This window comes from Silurus aristotelis, assembly GCF_946808225.1.
Source record: "Silurus aristotelis genome assembly, chromosome: 19".
In the NCBI taxonomy this organism is placed as follows: Eukaryota; Metazoa; Chordata; class Actinopteri; order Siluriformes; family Siluridae; genus Silurus; species Silurus aristotelis.
Genome location: NC_139592.1, coordinates 21,557,693 through 21,576,686, shown reverse-complemented (window position 1 = coordinate 21,576,686; position 18,994 = coordinate 21,557,693). Strand labels below are relative to the sequence as shown.

The window sequence follows — 18,994 nt, the reverse complement described above, 5'->3', positions numbered from 1 at the left end:
AATCCAGAAATCACAATGTATGATTTTTTAACTATTTATTTGTATGATACAGCTGCAAATAAGTATTTGAACACCTGAGAAAGTCAATGTTAATATTTGGTACAGTAGCCTTTGTTTGCAATTACAGAGGTCAAACGTTTCCTGTAGTTTTTCACCAGGTTTGCACACACTGCAGGAGGGATTTTGGCCCACTCCTCCACACAGATCTTCTCTAGATCAGTCAGGTTTCTGGCCTGTCGCTGACAAACACGGAGTTTGAGCTCCCTCCAAAGATTCTCTATTGGGTTTAGGTCTGGAGACTGGCTAGGCCATGCCAGAACCTTAAAATGCTTCTTACAGAGCCAATCCTTGGTTATCCTGGCTGTGTGCTTTGGGTCATTGTCATGTTGGAAGACCCAGCCTCGACCCATCTTCAATGCTCTAACTGAGGGAAGGAGGTTGTTCCCCAAAATCTCGCAATACATGGCCCCGGTCATCCTCTCCTTAATACAGTGCAGTCGCCCTGTCCCATGTGCAGAAAAACACCCCCAAAGCATGATGCCACCACCCCCATGCTTCACAGTAGGGATGGTGTTCTTTGGATGGTACTCATCATTCTTCTTCCTCCAAACACGTTTAGTGGAAATATGACCCAAAAGTTCTATTTTGGTCTCATCTGACCACATGACTTTCTCCCATGACTCCTCTGGATCATCCAAATGGTCATTGGCAAACTTAAGACGCGCCTGGACATGTGCTGGTTTAAGCAGGGGAACCTTCCGTGCCATGCATGATTTCAAACCATGACGTCTTAGTGTATTACCAACAGTAACCTTGGAAACGGTGGTCCCAGCTCTTTTCAGATCATTGACCAGCTCCCCCCGTGTAATTCTGGGCTAATTTCTCACCTTCCTTAGGATCATTGAGACCCCACGAGGTGAGATCTTGCATGGAGCCCCAGTCCGAGGGAGATTGACAGTCATGTTTAGCTTCTTCCATTTTCTAATGATTGCTCCAACAGTGGACCTTTTCTCACCAAGCTGCTTGGCAATTTCCCCGTAGCCCTTTCCAGCCTTGTGGAGATGTACAATTTTGTCTCTAGTGTCTTTGGACAGCTCTTTGGTCTTGGCCATGTTAGTAGTTGGATTCTTACTGATTGTATGGGGTGGACAGGTGTCTTTATGCAGCTAACGACCTCAAACAGGTGCATCTAATTTAGGTTAATAAATGTAGTGGAGGGGGACATTTTAAAGGCAGACTAACAGGTCTTTGAGAGTCAGAATTCTAGCTGATAGACAGGTGTTCAAATACTTATTTGCAGCTGTATCATACAAATAAATAGTTTAAAAATCATATTGTGATTTCTGGATTTTTTTTTTTTTTTAGATTATGTCTCTCACAGTGGACATGCACCTACGATGACAATTTCAGACTCCTCCATTATTTCTAAGTGGGAGAACTTGCAAAATAGCAGGGTGTTCAAATACTTATTTTCCTCACTGTATATATATATATATATATATATATATATATATATATATATATATATATATATATATATATATATATATATATATATATATATATATTGTATAAATAGTCTGACTCGTAAAGCTCCAATTTAAAAAACTTGTGTAATTTGTATTCCTATTCGCAGGGTTCTTCTGTTCAGGTGTAAACTGGGAGTTCTTCAGTACACTGTCGTCAGACCTGTGACTACTGTCATCGCGCTGTGAGTGAAAATGTTTCGAAAAGATTTCTATAACACACATAATACACCAGTGGACAATGTGGACAAAAACCACTGTGGCTTTGTGTAATCTCTATCTCTAGTGTGTGTCAGTTGTTTGGAGTCTATGATGAGGGAAACTTCAGCTTCAGGAATGCCTGGACTTACCTCGTCATCGTCAACAACGTATCCCAGCTGGTACTCATGTTTCCAATGTAACTTCTTACCTTAAAAACAGTTCATTAGTATATTAATTGACTCAGATGGGAGTCTCTGTGTCTATGATTTGGGAAAAGAAAAGCTGTTTTTCCATCAAAACAAAGGAATAAGAGTCGTTTCTCTGTAACGTGACCGAGTTATGTTTTTTTGTCCAATACTTCACCCTCAAGCCAATGCAGGTCATAACATATAAACATATACTGTGTGTGTTTTCAGTTTGCCATGTACTGCCTGCTGCTGTTCTACCGCACACTGAAGGAAGAGCTGAGCCCCTTAAAACCCGTCGGGAAATTCCTCTGTGTCAAAATGGTGGTGTTCGCCTCCTTTTGGTTCGTTTCTGCCTCAACATTTACATTATTTTCTTGTTGAACAATCTGTTTTTCTTAGAAATAACACCAAGTCTGAAGCAGTCTGAAACATGATAGCGCTCTCTAGGTGGAATAGCTGGGATTTTTACGCTATCTATTTTCAGCAAGAGTTACACCAGATGATCTTTGGAGCCTGTTAGTTATCTTTTTAGGACAGATTATTTCGTGTTCATCTCCAACAGTGTTCAGTTGATGATTGATAGCTTTTTGATAATTTTATGCTCGGTTATTTAGCATGTTTCTGTCATAATATACATGCGATATGCCGCTAGATTTTGGAATTGGGCTTATCAGGCTCTTTGTGTGCCTTTGCCATGCAGGTAAAATATACAGAGTGAGTACAAGTTTGTACTGATATGGTGTTACTCCTTAAATCCCGTATACCGTATGCCCATAAAAATGGCCAACTATACCAAATTTCAGTATGTGTCTAATGTATGTGATATTACCGCTTCAAACGAGCACCAGTAAGTACTAAGTGCTAAGTACTGAGTTCCATAAGCATTTGGTTACAGTGAGGATGGGGTGAGGGCAATCACACAAGAGTTTCCCAAGGCACGGTTTACCAAAAATTTTATTAACTAAATAAGCTCCTTTGTTTTAGAGCAACTGAAACATAAAATATACGCCCGATGTGCCATTTTTGCCAGAGAATTTAGCTCCAAAGTGAACTAAAAAGCTCAGCATCTGCACCCTCTTTGTCTGACACTGTAGAAATGTGGTGCTTGTGTCATTTGTGAGCTACTGAACTTCTGATGGCAAATGCAGATTATTCCCGGCTTCTGCACACTAGCCTTAACATTAGTGATGCACGCCTATGGTTCACTACATGCTAACCTTAATAAACACTTTAAAATTGTTTGTGACATCCGAAGTGTGTCAGAATCTAAACTGCTCAGTTTGTCAGATGACTAAGGAAGTCCTAAGATGTCATGCATGAATTTTTTTCTTTAATGTTTTCTCATAATCACGATTCAATGTTCCCGTGATCTTGGCATACCAAAAGTTGTTTTCTAATTATCCTGACTTAATGAGAGCGTTCTTGTGATCTCGACATAACAGATGTTGTTTTCTCGTTATCACAACTTAGTTTTCTTGTGATCTCAATGTCAAAACCAGTTTTCTCATGACGTAATTGTATTGTGAGAAAATCTCGTGCCTTGTGAATGTTTCTGATGACCTGACAGTCTCAAGATGGTAATCACTGACAGAAAAGAGCTTTTACATAGAAAAAGTACAAGCAAATCACAAGCAGACATGTTGATCACGAGAAAATTAAGTCTTGATAACGGGAAAACTACTTTTGTTATGCTGAGTTCAAATGAAAACAACTCTCAGGATCATGAGAAAACAACTGCGAGAAAATTAGGCGTCATTGTAGGGTTCTGTGGGTTATTTTCAGCTCTTTGTTTCCCTCTGCAGGCAGGCTGTGCTCATCGCCTTTTTGGTGAAGGTTGGAGTCATCTCTCAGAAGCGTACATGGGAGTGGGAGAGCGTGGAGGCTGTGGCTACAGGGTTACAGGTACACAACCAAGAGCTAATGACACCACCGTACTAGAAAGAAGTCTGCTTTTAGTTTTCTAAGTCTGGTTTCCCATGTTGTTTTCTCAACAAACAAATTAGTATTCAATTAATATTAATAAAAGAATTGCAATATTTTACATCTGCAGGGTTCAGCATGTATGAGTGTTATTAATGGATCTGTGTATGTGTGTGTAGGACTTTGTCATTTGCATTGAAATGTTTGTAGCTGCCATTGCGCATCACTACAGCTTCAGTTACCGTCCCTACGTGCGTGAAGACGATGAAGGCTCCTGCTTCGACTCCTTCCTCGCCATGCTGGACTTCTCTGATATACAAGCTGATATTTCAGAGCAAGTCCGTCATGTGGGTATGTATCTGTCTTCTAGTCGATCTTGGTTGTCTGTTTCACTCTGTGTCTCCCACTCACTTTGCCTTTCTTACTCTTTCTACAAAATGGTCTACGTTACTTTCTCTTTCTTCAATTTGTTTATGAATTTTTCTTCTTCTCCGTTCCCTCTCTCGCAATGCTTTTCTCTTTTTTTTGTCTCAGTCTCTCTGTCTGTTTTCTTTTCTCTCTTTATACAATGTCTGTTTTTCTCTGTATCTTCATCTGGCTGTCACTTCTCTTCTCTTTATTTCTATAACGTATCTTTCTTCTTCGTTGTATTCTCCTCTTTCTCTCTCTCTCTCTCTCTCTCTCTCTCTCTCTCTCTCTCTCTCTCTCTCTCTCTCTCTCTCTCTCTTTCATTATCTCTCTTACTCTCTCTCTCTCTCTCTCTCTCTCTCTCTCTCTCTCTCTCTCTCTCTCTCTCTCTCTTTCATTCTCTCTCTTTCTCATTCTCTCTCTCTGATTGTCTTTCTGTGTCTCTCTCACACGTTCAGTCTTGTTTTTAATTGTAGTTTATTGTACCATTCTTGTAAAAATATCTGTTAATTGCTGTTTTATTCAATTATCATTTATTATGTATCGTGTGTGTGTGTGTGTGTGTGTTACAGGGCGCACAATGCTCGGACGCCCCCGTAAGCTCTTCTTTGGCTCCGAAGTGGACATTGTGCAGGGCGAGCACACCGGCCTCCTCTCAGGGGCATCTCACGAGCGACTTGGAGCCGACCCACTCTCTGTCCCCGCCTCTCCGAAGGGGCAGTACCAAGGCCTCGGCCAAACAGACACACCTCGCTCTCGCTCCGCCCCCACTGGCTTTAACCCCTCCTCCTGGAGGAGCGACAGTTACACAGTTACTGCCACTACCAACCAGAACACAGGAGTTAAGTCATAGTTATGGGGTATAGATAAAACACATGTCGGCAAAACCTACACCACACACACACACACACACACACACACACACACACACACAGATGCACACACACACATCCAGAACCGATGCTTAGCATATTTACAAGCTATAAACACAATCAGCACATTCTAAAATACGTCCTATAGGCTACAAAATGAAAGCAAACTGTTCTTATTAAAGGTCTAATTGCAGTGTTTTTGAAATTCTATCGTGGCATCCCGATGTTCAGACTTTAGGCTTTGTATATTTGCATATGTGTTGTTGTGCATTTTAGTGGCATTTTATATGGTTTGCATTGTAAAGTTGTTCAGCTTAGGTGCACTGATGGTGTTATATTGTCTCCTGAATAAAATGACAGGGTTGCAGTTTGTATTTATGGCCAAAGCTTTAATAAAAATGAATTATAATGTTTCAATGTGTGTTTTTTTGTGTGTGTGATATATATATATATATGGATGTTTGAGAATATGTGCAGTGTTCCTGATGTTACTCTTAATATGAACTGTGGACTTGAGATTCACCTTAAATTGAAATTTGCATCACATATTTTTGGCAGCTATTGAGCTCATTTGATTTTATGAATCAATTAAAATTAGCTGCACATAAAAAGAGCTACCATTAAGTCTAGAAATAGTAGCAACCCAGTATCTGGGGTTAGGGGTAGATTTACTAGCAAAAAAACGTGTATCGAGTATTGGGTTAAAAAAAACTGAATCTGTTCAAATGGTAGAGTCTGGAACTAAAATTGGGGGAGAATTCGAATATAAAGAAACACCTAAATGTATTTTTTGTTAAAAATGTTGCTAGTCGTTCCCATTCACCAACTCAGCTCGTAGCAGAAAACAAATAAAATAAAATAGAATTTGATTTTATCTCAGCTGATTGTTTACATTTGGAGTTAATTTGTATAAAATGCATCCTAAGGCTAAACAAAAACGTTTAATTACTACATTTAACTAACACACACATACATACACATAGGAAGTCAGGTGTGTCAGAGAAGTATGTGAGGGTACATGTATGTGGACAGTGTGACAGCAGTGAAATGTGCAGTAGGAACGACAGACTGGTTCAGGGTGGAGGTGGGATTGCATCAAGGATCAGCTCTGAGCCCTTTCCTGTTTGTAGTAGTGATGGACAGGTTGACAGGCGAGGTCAGACAGGAGTCACCGTGGACTATGATGTTTGCGGATGATATTGTGATTTTAGGTAAAAAATAGGGAGCAGGTTGAGAAGAGCCCGGAGAGTTGGAAGAACGCCCTGGAGAGAAGGGGAATGAAAGTCCGTAGGAGTAAGACAGAGTACATGTGTGTGAATGAGAGGGAGTGAAGGGGTGCAGTTGCAGGGAGAAGAGGTGGAGAATCTGCAAGAGTGAAAGGGAAAGTTTATAGGACTGTGGTGAGACCTTCGATGTTGTATGGATTACAGACAGTGGCATTGAGTAAAAGACAGGAGGTGGAGCTGGAGGTAGCAGAGCTGAAGATGTTGAAATTTTCATTGGGAGTTACAGTGATGGACAGGATTAGAAACAAGTTTACTAGAGGGATCGTGCATGTAGGACGTTTGAGAGACTAGATGAGAGAGGGGTGATTGAGATGGTTTGGACATGTGCATAGGAGGGACATGGGGTATATCTGTAGGAGAATGCTGAGGATGGAGCCTCAGAAAGGGGGGAAAAGAGGAAGACCAAGGAGGAGGTTTATGGAGGTTGTGAGAGACATGCAGGTAGTTGGTTTGAAAAAGGCAGATGTAGAGGACAGGGGGGGTATGGAGATGGATGATCTGCTGTGGCGACCCCTAATGGAAGAAGCCGAAAGAAGAAAAAGAACTATATGGACAAGTGATTGTGGACACCTGAGCATAATATTCATAAGTGCCTTTTGAACATCTCATTCCAAATTTAATCTTGGAATTAAATGTTAGTAAAGTCAGGTATTAATGTAGGTGAGGTGAGGAGGACTGAGGTGCAGCATTCACCTGAGGTCATCATGTTCATTAGGGTTGAGTTAAAAACTTTATAGTAGGAGCTCTTTCACAAAAACCCATGCAAAGCCTATCTTCATGGAGCTGACTTTGTGCATTGTCATGCTTGAAGTGCATTGTCATGTCATGCACGTGAAAGATAAATTGAATTCTTCAGCAGTCAAAGAAATCCTATACAATTGTGTGCTTCCAAATTTGTGCAGCTTTAAGATAAACCACATTTGGTTGGAAAAATCATGTGTCCCAATGCTATAAATTATTATTGCAAAGTAACCGCAATCAAAAATTCATTTTGTTTTCTGGTTTACTTTCCAAAAACGTGGCAAACATTGTAAAACAAAACAAATAACATACATATTACATTCAGATATATTACTATTGTAAGTGCATTTTCTAAATTAACAATTAACACAGACACACAGTTTGTACAAGCATCTATAATGTATTGTATGGCAACAATGTACAGTATTAGGCCAATTAAAGAGCCGCTTGGATTTTTAAACCCTTCTGAGTTGAATAACATTTGAAATAAAAAAGCTAAACTCTCATTCTCTATACTCCTCTATAAGGAAGTCCGGGCGTATGGAGTGTTCCTGTGCAATGGCTGCCAACTCTTTCAGGAACTCGCCATAAAGGAATGTGGCAAACACTCCATTTTCAGCCTGAGGTGGAATCTTGGGGCATGGAGGAAGTGATTTCAGCAGCCGCCCGGAGACGTGGCCATTGAGAAAGCAGCCGAGTCCGTTTCCCTGCAGGAAATCCCACTCTACGAGACAGTGAGGTTAAGTGGGGTGAGGGCAAGGACAGGCAAATGGAGGAAATGGTTTTATGGTTATTACTAGGTGCTTAAGCCACCCCGTAAATAAAGCTTCAGCGGAAGGTTGTTTTTATGTCATGAACATGTTAAATACAATTTGCTTCAATTGCAATCTACATACAGTGTTGCACAGATTGCAGATCTCTATTAACCACTGACTAATGTGTTTGGAGACACTTTTCTTAGCCACAAGCATTTCCTTCACAGTAATTTCTCCAACATTATACTTTAGATACACAACACAACCAATTTTTTTGGCCACACCACATTTCAGCCACACCCTTTTTGGCCACACCACATTTCAGCCACACCCATTTCAGCCACACCAGTTTTGAACCACACCCTTTTTGGCCATGCCACATTTCAGCCACACCCATTTAGGCCACAACATATTTCAGACACACCAGATTTAAACCACACCCTTTTTGGCCACACACATTTCAGCCACAATCTTTTTGGTCACACCACATTTCAGCCACACCCTTTTTGGCCATGCCACATTTCAGCCACACCCATTTCAGCAACACCAGATTTGAACCACACCTTTTTTGGCCACACACATTTTAGCCACACCCTTTTTGACCATGCCACATTTCAGCCACACCCATTTTGGCCACAACACATTTTGTCAAAACACCACATTTTAGCCACACCCATTTAGGCCCCACTGCATTTCAATCACCTAACCTTTCAGCCACAAACAACATTTCATTAATTTTAGCCACCCCAAATTTGAGCCACACCCATTCTGGCCACCCTATATTTCAGCCACACCCAGTTTAGCCACACAATATTTTAGAAACACAACATTTCAGACACACCACAATTGAGCCACACCCTATTTAAATCACACCCATCATTGCTAACATGCATTCGCTATACATAAATATTGAATTGAAATGTCATAGAATGTCAATAAGGGGTGGAGCTTAAGAATAGATTAGAATATTAACTTGTTTCATTTTGAGTGAGACTCTGTGTTTGTGTTATGAAAGTTATGTTCTAATTATATTACAAGCATTAATGTTTTTGATTTATTTACCCCAAAATAGATTCAAATCAATAAGACTTTTGAAAAGCACCCAAAAATTGCACAGATATGCGATTGTTGTTTGTAGTGATCGCAAATATATGATAAAAAAATCAGAAATATAGTGGAACCCTGAATTGTATTCCTATTCACCTCGATCCTTTTGGGCTTCTTCTGTGATGAGCAGATACCGGGCAACATCTCGTACCATCTGTGAAAACTCTGGCCTGGATGCTGCATGGCGCTCAATCTGGCAACCGACAGAAACCAGCACCTAAAATACGAATGTGTGTGCGTCATTACAATCGGATACAGTGTGTATATGTATAGTGCTACAAGATTGATGCAGTACTGAAAAAAATTTAGAACCAGACCTGGTAGAGAGAACAGACGCCGGGTCGGAACGCGGATTGGGTGTTGAGCAGGAAGCAGCGCAGCAGAGGTTGTGGATATGCAGCAAGCTGGGCCAGGATCCCCGTCACTAGCAGGTTCACCTCCACAGTGTTGTCCAGCATGTTCTCCAAGCGAGAGAGCAGCACGCTGATGAAAGGGCCTGCACGAGAAAAAGCAGTAAATCAATGTGTCTCTGATTCACACAAACTGGTCATCTAGTTAACCTTACCTGTAAAGGGGACATGTTGCTTTGTATCGCCATCTCTCTCATCTGCTCGTTCAATTCCCTCGTCATCATCGTCGGTGCAAAGAGAATTGTAGTCGGTTTCTGTCTCTTCGTCATGCAAGAGCGCGAACAGCCTCTGGTAACAACCATCCAGCATCTTTTCTTTATCCCAGTTTATCACCTGGAGACACTGGGAAATAAAGTCCTCTCTATTGGATAAGGTGCTGGACGTATCCTGATGTCGCTCTTCCAAAACCGTGCTCTGTTTCTGACAGGAGTGAGCAGATTGATCATTCGAAAGATCTCTTTGCATCTCATCAGCGAAGTCGTTTAATAAAAGTGTAGCGTCTTTTGTCTCCTGATTGTTTACCTCGTTGTTAACATCAATCTTTTTACCAGTGTTTGTTTCTGTTTCATTTAGACTTCCATGATCAACATTCGAGGACACAATCCACGCATCTTTCGCGTCCCTCTGCGCAATCAAATCATAAACCAATACATCGTCCTGAAACTCTGATTCCTCTACATAAGAACCGTGAATCAGCATGATTGCATTTTTCTGCATCTCTCGAATATGTTCCGGAGGTTGCGGCTGCTCGACAAAGGGGAAATCCCCGTTCTCCTTTTCGTCCGGAGCGGCGTCATAACTGTCGTCCCACTCCAGCTCTGGAGTCGTGGTGCGGACATGATTGTGGTTTGGGGTTGGGGGCTGGAGAGAAGGAGTGGTGAGAGGTGGACACTCTGCATTTGCATCCCTCTCTCCATACCGGTGTTCATCAAATTCCTCGGTTGCTCGGTAGTCGTCGGGTGAGGGATTGAGTCCGTCGTAAGGGGCAGACCATACCCGACACGCCTGCACACTGGTGCTGATGATGCTGCGGGCATCGCTCAGGTACCGGAGGTAGTTTTTGCACATCAATGGCTCTGAGGTCCTGGAAATATCCACACCTATGGAAAGTTCTTCAAAATATTGTGTTAGAAAAATAGAGAGAATTGGAAGCACAGATTATTAATAATATTGAATATTTCATTTCTGGACAGCAGTGAGATTTGAAATTTGGTCATTACCTGTGTTGCCCATTAGCAGCCCTTCGGTGACCTTGGACCAAAGGACGTAGTCGGGTTTAGGGGGCAACGTTGGCGAAGAGTAGGGTCTGGCCATGAGGAACGAGGGAATCAGAGTGAGGAAAGCAGCTGCGGTGGAAGAGTAGCAGTCTCGCTGTCGAAGTCTACGCCACCCTTCACGCTGCAGGTGAGAGCACGGAATCAGATACCTGGAGAAGAACAAGAAGAAAAAAATTATATAAATATAAAAAATATATATATACAGTAGATAAATTGCATAGATAGTTGCATTACTACGCGTATTGAACTCAACGTGAAGAACGTAGGACATAAAGGAAGTCATAAGATTTACCTGAGAATGAGCTGCAGCATGACGTCCTCGCAGTAGAGGCCAATCAGGGTACGAAACAGAGCGAGAGATACCGTTCCCAACTACAGCACAGGGAAAAAAATTTAGTTCTAGAGGCAAATCTTCTACAAATAAGGCTATTATGGGCGGGGCTAGCGACAGTGTACGTCGCTGAGTGTGATATATAATATCCACCTGTATACCTGAAAAGGAGTGTTGATTCTGCTGACGAGCGTATCGAGAACGTTGATGTTGTCATGACGGTGCTTGAGGGTGAAAAGTAAGAAGGTCTGGAGGAGGGCAGGGTCGGAGATATGCCGCAAAAAGAGCTCGAGGTAAGCTGTGGTTGTCATCACTTCCTCCAAAGTCGACTTATTAGTTAACACACAGAGAGAAGACAAGTTTAGACCAGTGAGAGATCAAAATGATTAGGGGTTAGTTAAAGACCAGTGAGCACCTTGTGTAATGCAGGAGCCATAACTGGCACAAGGAAACCGTTGTAGATGTACCCAAGCAGCTGATCTTTGACAGAGTGATGAGCTACCTGAAAAAGAAAATCACAGAACAATAGAATTCAACTGTAACTGACTGGCTCCTGAGAAACCGTTAATGGAAATAAACATCATGCCCTAATGATGATAGATTTACAAAGCAATCTTAGCAGAAGTATAGCTGTTTGATTATATTGGGCTGTGCATAAATCCAAAATATATATATAAATAAACATATGTGTATACAATAAACGCATTATGGGAGTGCAAAGGTGCAACATATACTTCAAATAATATATGTATAAGGTGCAAATGTGAAGATAAACACAGAAGTGTATTATTGAAAAGTGACAACTTGAGGTAGAATGTTCTAATCTGTGCAATAGAGGACAAAAAACATTGAAACATCTGTGTTACAGTGCCATGAGGACTAAAGTTTTCTAAGTTTTACAGTTTGGGATCTCTGACCTGGGCCTCACCTTACACACCGTGCTACAGAAGTGTAAAGAGTTGAGAAACTGTACAAGTCCTGGCACCTGCATCCAATCCGCCTCCTCCAAACAATGCCATCCTTCTCTGGAGACCTCCAGCTTAGCCGGAAGCCAGGAATAAAGACCACTCAACCCTGTGGCCAGGACCTACACACAAATATATTGGAAGATTACAGGTTTAGCATGTTGTAAGAGAGAAGAGTCCCTTACAGTTTTTTTATTGCCAATTAGCTGTAAATTTGAATGTGTAGTTATAAAGGATGAATAAAGTTCACGATGGTGAGTCTCGCATCACACCGGTATTGAGATGGATGCCCAGTATCATAGAATCAGAATCAGCATCCATCTCAATACCGGTGTGATGCGAGACTCACCATCGTGAACTTTATTCATCCTTTATAACTACACATTCAAATTTACAGCTAATTGGCAATAAAAAAACTGTTTAAAAATGAAAGAATTACACACTTTCACTTTCGTATGAATTTTACTTTGGGCACACCCATTATTCAATTCTGTTCATTTAACAATGAACATTGTCTCAAAGCAGCTAGTTGGTTTGAAAGAGCAGATGTAGAGGTCAGGGGGGTATGGAGACTGATGATCCGCTGTGGCGACCCCTAATGGGAAAAATAAATAAGATGTTCTTTATTAGTGTAAGTTTGTCCACTGATGAGCAAGCCGGTGCTGACTGTGGCAAGGAAAAACTCCCAGAGATGGCATAAGAAAGAAACCTTGAGATTAACCAGACTCAAGAGAGAAACCATCCTTGTCTGGGTTGCACCGAATGTCCATTTATTACAGATAAACGATATTGCAGGGTACAGTGATGGTGATCAGAAGTAAACTGTAGTCCTGAGTCAGTGTAGCAGAATGTTGACATTAACTACAGTCCAAATTCACCCTCAAAGCTCCCGTTCTTACTCCGTAATTTCATGGAACCCCAGGGCGTTGATGAGAAACCATCCCCAGCTGCACCAGAGGTGGCCACCACCTGGTGAAAATGCGTCCACTAATTTCTCGCCTTTCATAACTGTTTCAAAAGTCCCTTTCACCTTATCAACCATTCTAGATCTTTCTGTGAACAAGAAAAAACACACCATATACCAAGATCAGAGATTTGTGTATGGGATTAACATCCAGCCCGGATTATAAAAGGGGGTGAGGGTGGGGGTGGGGATGTGCTGTTGTTATGGCGTTGAACCAGGGATCTGAGCGAACCCTCAGCATGATATTATTTCACAGGATGAAATAAAATCCGACATGACATGACATCACCAGTTATGGCAATAAACATTCAAATAACTAATGTTGTCATAGACATTCGGCATTTCTCACAAAGGTTTCGTTATGTTTTCCCGGCTCAATGGTTTGAACTCGATGTTGGCGTTTGTCTCATTCCATTCGTTGTTGTAAGTATCCATTATTCTTTCTCGTCCTCTCTAGGAGAACGGCTGGACGTCACACACTAAGCCTCCCCTCCCTTTCCTCTTTCCTGTCATTACTGTAACACTGTTATGTAAGGGTTTTGTGTGTGTGTATTTCTGAGTGTTTGTGCCTGGCTCTGCACTTAAAATAAACATATGTCTTAGAGTATTTACCGTTGCATAGCGAATGAAATCATTTCACCCAGATGCTGAATTACAAAAAATACAAGATGAAATTGTTTTATTAAAAAAGTTATACTTAATGAGCTTCATTGTCAGTGAAGTCGTAAATACTGGAAATGTTGTCATACGCCAAACCAAACACCAATTTTTGTATTTTGGAAGCACTTACATTCTTCACACTTGTATACGTGCGCTCCATATGTTGATACATTTTAGGGGAGTCCATTAGATGAGCTGAAAAGCCAAAACAATGTCCATGCAGTCAAAACATTCAGGACCTAATAAATGCAGTGTGTGCTAACACTTCCAGTAATGTAGCTCAACCACTGCAGTGTATTAGTTATTGACACACATGTTTTTTTAAATGGGGTGCCATAACTTTTAAACAGTTGAATAGGCTTATTAGATTTATTTGTCATCCAGGATGATTATACTATGTTTTTGAGGAAATCAGTTGCCAATCTTGTTGGAAACTACAAACTGACCTCTAACACATGGACCCTTTCACAAACAGGCCTTTGTGGTGCTAAAAAAAAAGAAAAAAGTAAAACCAAACGTTCTTTTCCTGCCCTGTATTTAGAAAGATGCAGCTCATCCGCTGCAATTATGTTAAAAACGATGCATCGCGATACAAATGCCAACTTGTATATGGTGCACACTTTTAAAATCGATGCGTCGATGCATCGTTAACTTTCATGCTAATGCACCGATGCGAATTGGTGATTCTTACCATAATACACTGATGCCACTCACCGGGCAGAAGTAGGTGTTCTGGGTGATGTGATTGGCCACGGTAATGTCGCGCGCTGACAACGCCACAATGAGGGCGAGAGCATCCCGACCCTGCGCACCCACCGGCCCATCGCGGTGCACGAAAGGCAACAGCAGTGAAAAGAGCAGGAAGTTGGCAGCACCCTGATCCTGCCCACTGTGGAAGAGGAAGAGCTGGAGGGCGGAATCATCACGTGCCAGCATGTGACACAGCCGGTGGAGCAATCGCACCAACTCGGCCTCCACCAGTGCTGAGCTCGAGCTAGAGCCACAGGATGACAGCAACATGACGAAGGGACGCAGGATGGGCTTGTGGTGCAGCAGGGGCTGGCGTGCACGGGCCACCAGCATCTCGTACATACACAGCTGCTCGAGCTTCGCCGCCTCCGTAAAGTCACGCCGCAGGCTCCATACAAACAGGCGCTCCATCACGTTCTCCAGCAGAACAAACTCCAGAATGGGGCCCATGGCTCCACCCATGCCACACTCCTCCTCTGTCAGGAGGAACAGCATGTGCTCCACATAGTTTTGAACAGCGCTCGCTTCGTCGCCAGAGATCGGGCCTGAACGAAGAAGCCCACTGTTCCGGATCGGCTCGTGCTTTTCCAGGATCCGCAAAACCTAACAATGTAATTAGTGTGTTAGATCATATACAACTTAACACAACTTATATACAAATTAACAGAAGACGATCAGATGGTTTTAGATTGTGTTACCTGTGACCAGTGGTTTTTGAAGACAATCATGCATGTTTCAGGATCTACACCCCTAAGATTCAGGGTCTGCCCCCTAGTACCATTGGAGACCACAGATGTCATCATCTTACCAGTGATTCGAAGGAGCTAAACCATAATGCAGCTAGCATTTGCCTCCTTTTCATGACGTCCAAACGAGAGTAGTAAAACCAGATACCAGGTGTCCTCCTGGTTAACAAATTAGAGAAGTTACTGTATTTAAGTAACATTTTTACGTATCTGTACTTTAACTCAGCTACATAGATTTTGCACTTCCTCCACCACTTACAATTTAATACTTCAATTAAATTAAACTTTGAACTAAATCTGACATATCAATACAACAAATTTGTAATAAACACTCTGTACTTTCAGGTTTGTACATTACATATGATGGAACTTGTTCATTTATAGTTACAGGGAATGGTGTGGAGTGTCTGCCAAACAAGTTCCTGTTATCACTTAGGTTTGAGTAGCTATTAGCAGTCATTCCGTCACTAGACTTCTTCTGCTTGAAGATAGGGAAGCGGTGGATCACTGTTGAAGATGTTTAACCAAGATAAACTTTTGACTGGAATTTCAAATCTCAGCACCACCAAGCTGTCACGGCTGGGCCCTTGAGCGAAGCCCTTAACTCTCAAGTGCTCCATTGTATAATTAAAATCATTGTAAGTCAGTCTGGATGAAGGGGTCTGACAACATAAGGTAAATGTAATGAGTTGAAGAATGCAGATGGTGAATTCAACAGCATTTTGGCTTAGAGCTCAATAATAACAATTAAATTTTGAACACAGGTGTATCTCTTAAACACTTATGACTAAACCTTATGACTGTTGTCAAACTACACTACTACAGAGGCTTCTGTCTAGCCACACAGGATTTCCGGCGCTTACTCAGAGTGACCATCGGGTTCTTGGTCACCTCTCTTCCTAAGGCCCTTCTCCCCTGATTGCTTTGGCTGGGCGACCAGCTTTTGGAAGTGTCCTGTTTGTGCCATACTTCTTCCATTTGAGAATTATGGAGACCACTGTGCTTTTGTGAAACATCAGTGAAGCACCAATGTTTTTTAGTGCTCCCCAGATCTGTGTCTCTGAGCTCTGTAGACAGTTCCAGTGTAGTTTTAAAGGGTCTGAATACGTCTGTACATATGATACTTCAGGTTTTTTTTATATGAAAGTAATGTACAGACACTTCTACAATTTTTCACTTTGTCATTATGTGATACTGAGTGTAAATTAGAAAAAAATCTATTTAAGGAATTGTAATATATATATATACATATACACACACACACACACACACACACACACACACACACACACTATAATATATGTACAGTTTATGTGTTACAGTGGATCTAGCTAAGACATCCTGACTTCCCTGTCGTTTTTTTGTCTGAGGCGGCCTCTTAGCTTGTCCCTATTGGGTGGAGGCTCGGATCTGACATTCCCAGCATTCCTCACCATTCCCCCAAAATTCCTACCTCAGCAAAGCCACAACTGCAGGGAGAGGTCCTGGCAGAGACAAACCGGGAGAAACAGAGAACAGCGTCAGAGAGACGGAGAGAAAGAAAAAGAGGGAGGTTTATAAGCGAGCAAACAATAACATGCTACATGTCTGAGTAGGGACGAGGAAATCAGGGATCTTAAGAGGATATGAATCTTATGCCCAGAACACCTTAGGGACAAGAGTTTCCAGATAATGAAACTGTGAGATGAAAAGTTAGGAATGAGGTATGTTGATGATTGTATGTTGATTCATTTCCTGAAACTGGCACTTTTCTGGCTTGTGGTTTTTTTTTTATGTACTCTTTCTGATATGTTGTTGATTTTAGATAACTTACCCAGGGATTTACTTTAGAAAATTATTACCTATATATGATATGTACAATCCTAACTGAGAGTTTAAAGCTTCATAACATTAAATGACCTAGTTTGTTGCATGTAAATGCAAGGACAACATACATGTGTATGTGTAGCTTACATTATAGAGACTAATTGTAAATATGGTGAATGGTTTCCGTGAGAAGATCCATGGCATCCTTGGTATTTATGGAAGAAGTCTTAACTCTCAGTACTTTGTAAAAGTCATGTTTTTCATTTCTAAATTAATTAGTGGTATAAGATAAAGAATGAACCTGCTCAGACATTCCAAGATTTTAAATGTAACTAAAAAATAAATTCACAACACTGTTGTAATTTCTATTTGACAAGAACACAACACAGATTTTTTTTTTCCTTTACATATGTTATGAGGTCTCAGGGTCAGTGTTATTAGATATATATTATACTGTATATATCCTCTATTCAACCAAACAAAAAACCCACATACAAAAGAACAGTGGTCCTGAAGCAAAGTAGAGGTACTGATATGCAGATCATTGATTTTCCTGCATTGTCTCATGTGTATATATTGCAAGATTAGTTCTGTTATATAAAAGGAATAATGCATCTATATATAAAAATATATATGAATATATATATAAAACGTGTGTAGTAATGTTTATGACCGACATGTTAATAAAAATAGATATAGAATATTAAAAGACAAATACAGAAAATTAATAAAAATTAAACTATAAAATGTATAAAAAATTATGTAGTAAATAAATAAATAAAATACAAGGATTCTATCTATCTATCTATCTATCTATCTATCTATCTATCTATCTATCTATCTATCTATCTATCTATCTATCTATCTATCTATCTATCTATATGATTTGACTATATTCCATTATTCCTCTGAGATTTGTTTATTGATTTATATTTCGTTTACAGCTGTTTTTGTTATTGTTTTAGACACTTTTTGTAAATACACAAAAAAAAAAAAATCAAGTTCCTTTAAATGCACTGTAATAAACAGATATTAAGTAAATTAATCCGGTAATAAACCTCACCCGTTAGAACAGTCTGCTGAGAGGAAAAAACATCCATGAAACACTTGTCCACACATTCCTACTGAAACTTCAAACGATCCACATGATACCAGAAATAAACAGATCCACAAAGAAAAATAACATTATAAATGGTAATAAAATCCCGCGTTGTTCATGTCGGCCGGCTGAGGCTCAGAATAATCCCGCCGGTCACACAAGGTACTCAGGATTCCCCGTAAACCACGCCCACTCGTTAACATATGCAAATAAAAAGCGACCTAATCCCTCCTCCTCGTCGATTGAGGCGATACATGAATACATTGATAATACATTAATAATATTACATTATTAATAATACATTACTAATCCAAAAACTTGTATATTTAATGCACTAAAATTTTGTGGCAATCCACTACATTTCCAGAAAAACAAAATAAACAAATGAACGAACAATTGAAGTATGTCGTGTGTATACCGCCATCTTGTGGTTACTAGCTGACAATCACGCTTAGAAATAATAAATAGTTATTTAAAAGTAACAAAATAGTAGCAGCGTTTCTCTTTTTTTTCATATTGAATTGTGCTAAAGTCTTTCGTCAGAGGTCTTGGAAATTATCATACGATTTATTAAACAATTTTGTATTTTATTATTATAATTATTATTTTTTAAACACTGTGTGGTACTATATGAAAGGCAGTGAACTGAAAATATGAACTGAAATAAAATACATGAAAATACATGAAAATATAAAATAAAACGTGACTAATTAACAAGTGTAATTAGTATCTTCGAACTCTAGCAGACCAGGAGTGAGAATGTTTAAAAGATGGAGAAACGTTTGAGCAGTACAGTAGATTTGTGATCATGCAAATGATTTGTCCATATAATAATAAATACTGTACATTCAAACACAGCAATTTGTGTGAAAACAGACACTTTGTGCAAACAGTTAAGGATTTTAATACAATCTTCATACATCTGTGTGTCCGTGTCAATGCATAATATAATAAATAGATGTGATAAATGAGGTTATTCAAA

At 40.3% G+C, this 18,994-nt stretch overlaps 2 protein-coding genes across 4 annotated transcripts in view; one reads left to right on the top strand and one right to left on the bottom strand.

The window, feature by feature from the left end:
• Positions 1 to 5,528, top strand: part of LOC310715109 (transmembrane protein 184C-like) — an 8,841-nt gene extending 3,313 nt beyond the window's left edge. The window contains exons 5-10 of the mRNA XM_083521326.1: positions 1,637 to 1,711; positions 1,813 to 1,906; positions 2,144 to 2,256; positions 3,718 to 3,817; positions 4,015 to 4,186; positions 4,816 to 5,528. Of these exons, the coding sequence (XP_083377452.1) occupies positions 1,637 to 1,711; positions 1,813 to 1,906; positions 2,144 to 2,256; positions 3,718 to 3,817; positions 4,015 to 4,186; positions 4,816 to 5,096 (835 nt within the window). The 3' untranslated portion in view covers positions 5,097 to 5,528. The remainder of the gene's footprint in view (positions 1 to 1,636; positions 1,712 to 1,812; positions 1,907 to 2,143; positions 2,257 to 3,717; positions 3,818 to 4,014; positions 4,187 to 4,815) is intronic.
• A 1,994-nt stretch (positions 5,529 to 7,522) lies between these two features.
• Positions 7,523 to 18,155, bottom strand: fhip1ab (FHF complex subunit HOOK interacting protein 1Ab). 3 transcript variants are annotated; one of them, XM_083521298.1, is made up of 13 exons: positions 17,977 to 18,155; positions 17,061 to 17,179; positions 15,060 to 15,266; positions 14,326 to 14,964; positions 11,951 to 12,109; positions 11,438 to 11,524; positions 11,184 to 11,351; positions 10,984 to 11,063; positions 10,635 to 10,840; positions 9,570 to 10,526; positions 9,322 to 9,500; positions 9,101 to 9,221; positions 7,523 to 7,866 (listed from the first exon to the last, which is right to left on the bottom strand). In XM_083521298.1, exons 3-13 carry the CDS (start codon positions 15,162 to 15,164, stop codon positions 7,646 to 7,648), a joined length of 2,922 nt encoding a protein of 973 aa, XP_083377424.1. In that variant the 5' UTR covers positions 15,165 to 15,266; positions 17,061 to 17,179; positions 17,977 to 18,155; the 3' UTR covers positions 7,523 to 7,645. The 3 variants fall into 3 exon arrangements, with proteins under 3 accessions (XP_083377424.1, XP_083377425.1, XP_083377423.1); XM_083521299.1 differs by lacking the exon at positions 17,061 to 17,179 and adding an exon at positions 16,561 to 16,591; XM_083521297.1 differs by lacking the exon at positions 17,061 to 17,179.
• Positions 18,156 to 18,994: the final 839 nt, after the last annotated feature.

Excerpts from the sequence above, each read along its gene's own strand:
- fhip1ab (XM_083521298.1), bottom strand. The coding sequence starts at position 15,164 with ATGATGACATCTGTGGTCTCCAATGGTACTAGGGGGCAGACCCTGAAT. Across the intron at positions 12,110-14,325 it reads AGAACACCTACTTCTGCCCG|GTCCTGGCCACAGGGTTGAG; the intron begins GTGAGTGGCATC and ends ATTTGTGTGTAG. Across the intron at positions 9,222-9,321 it reads GCGTCTGTTCTCTCTACCAG|GTGCTGGTTTCTGTCGGTTG; the intron begins GTCTGGTTCTAA and ends TTCGTATTTTAG.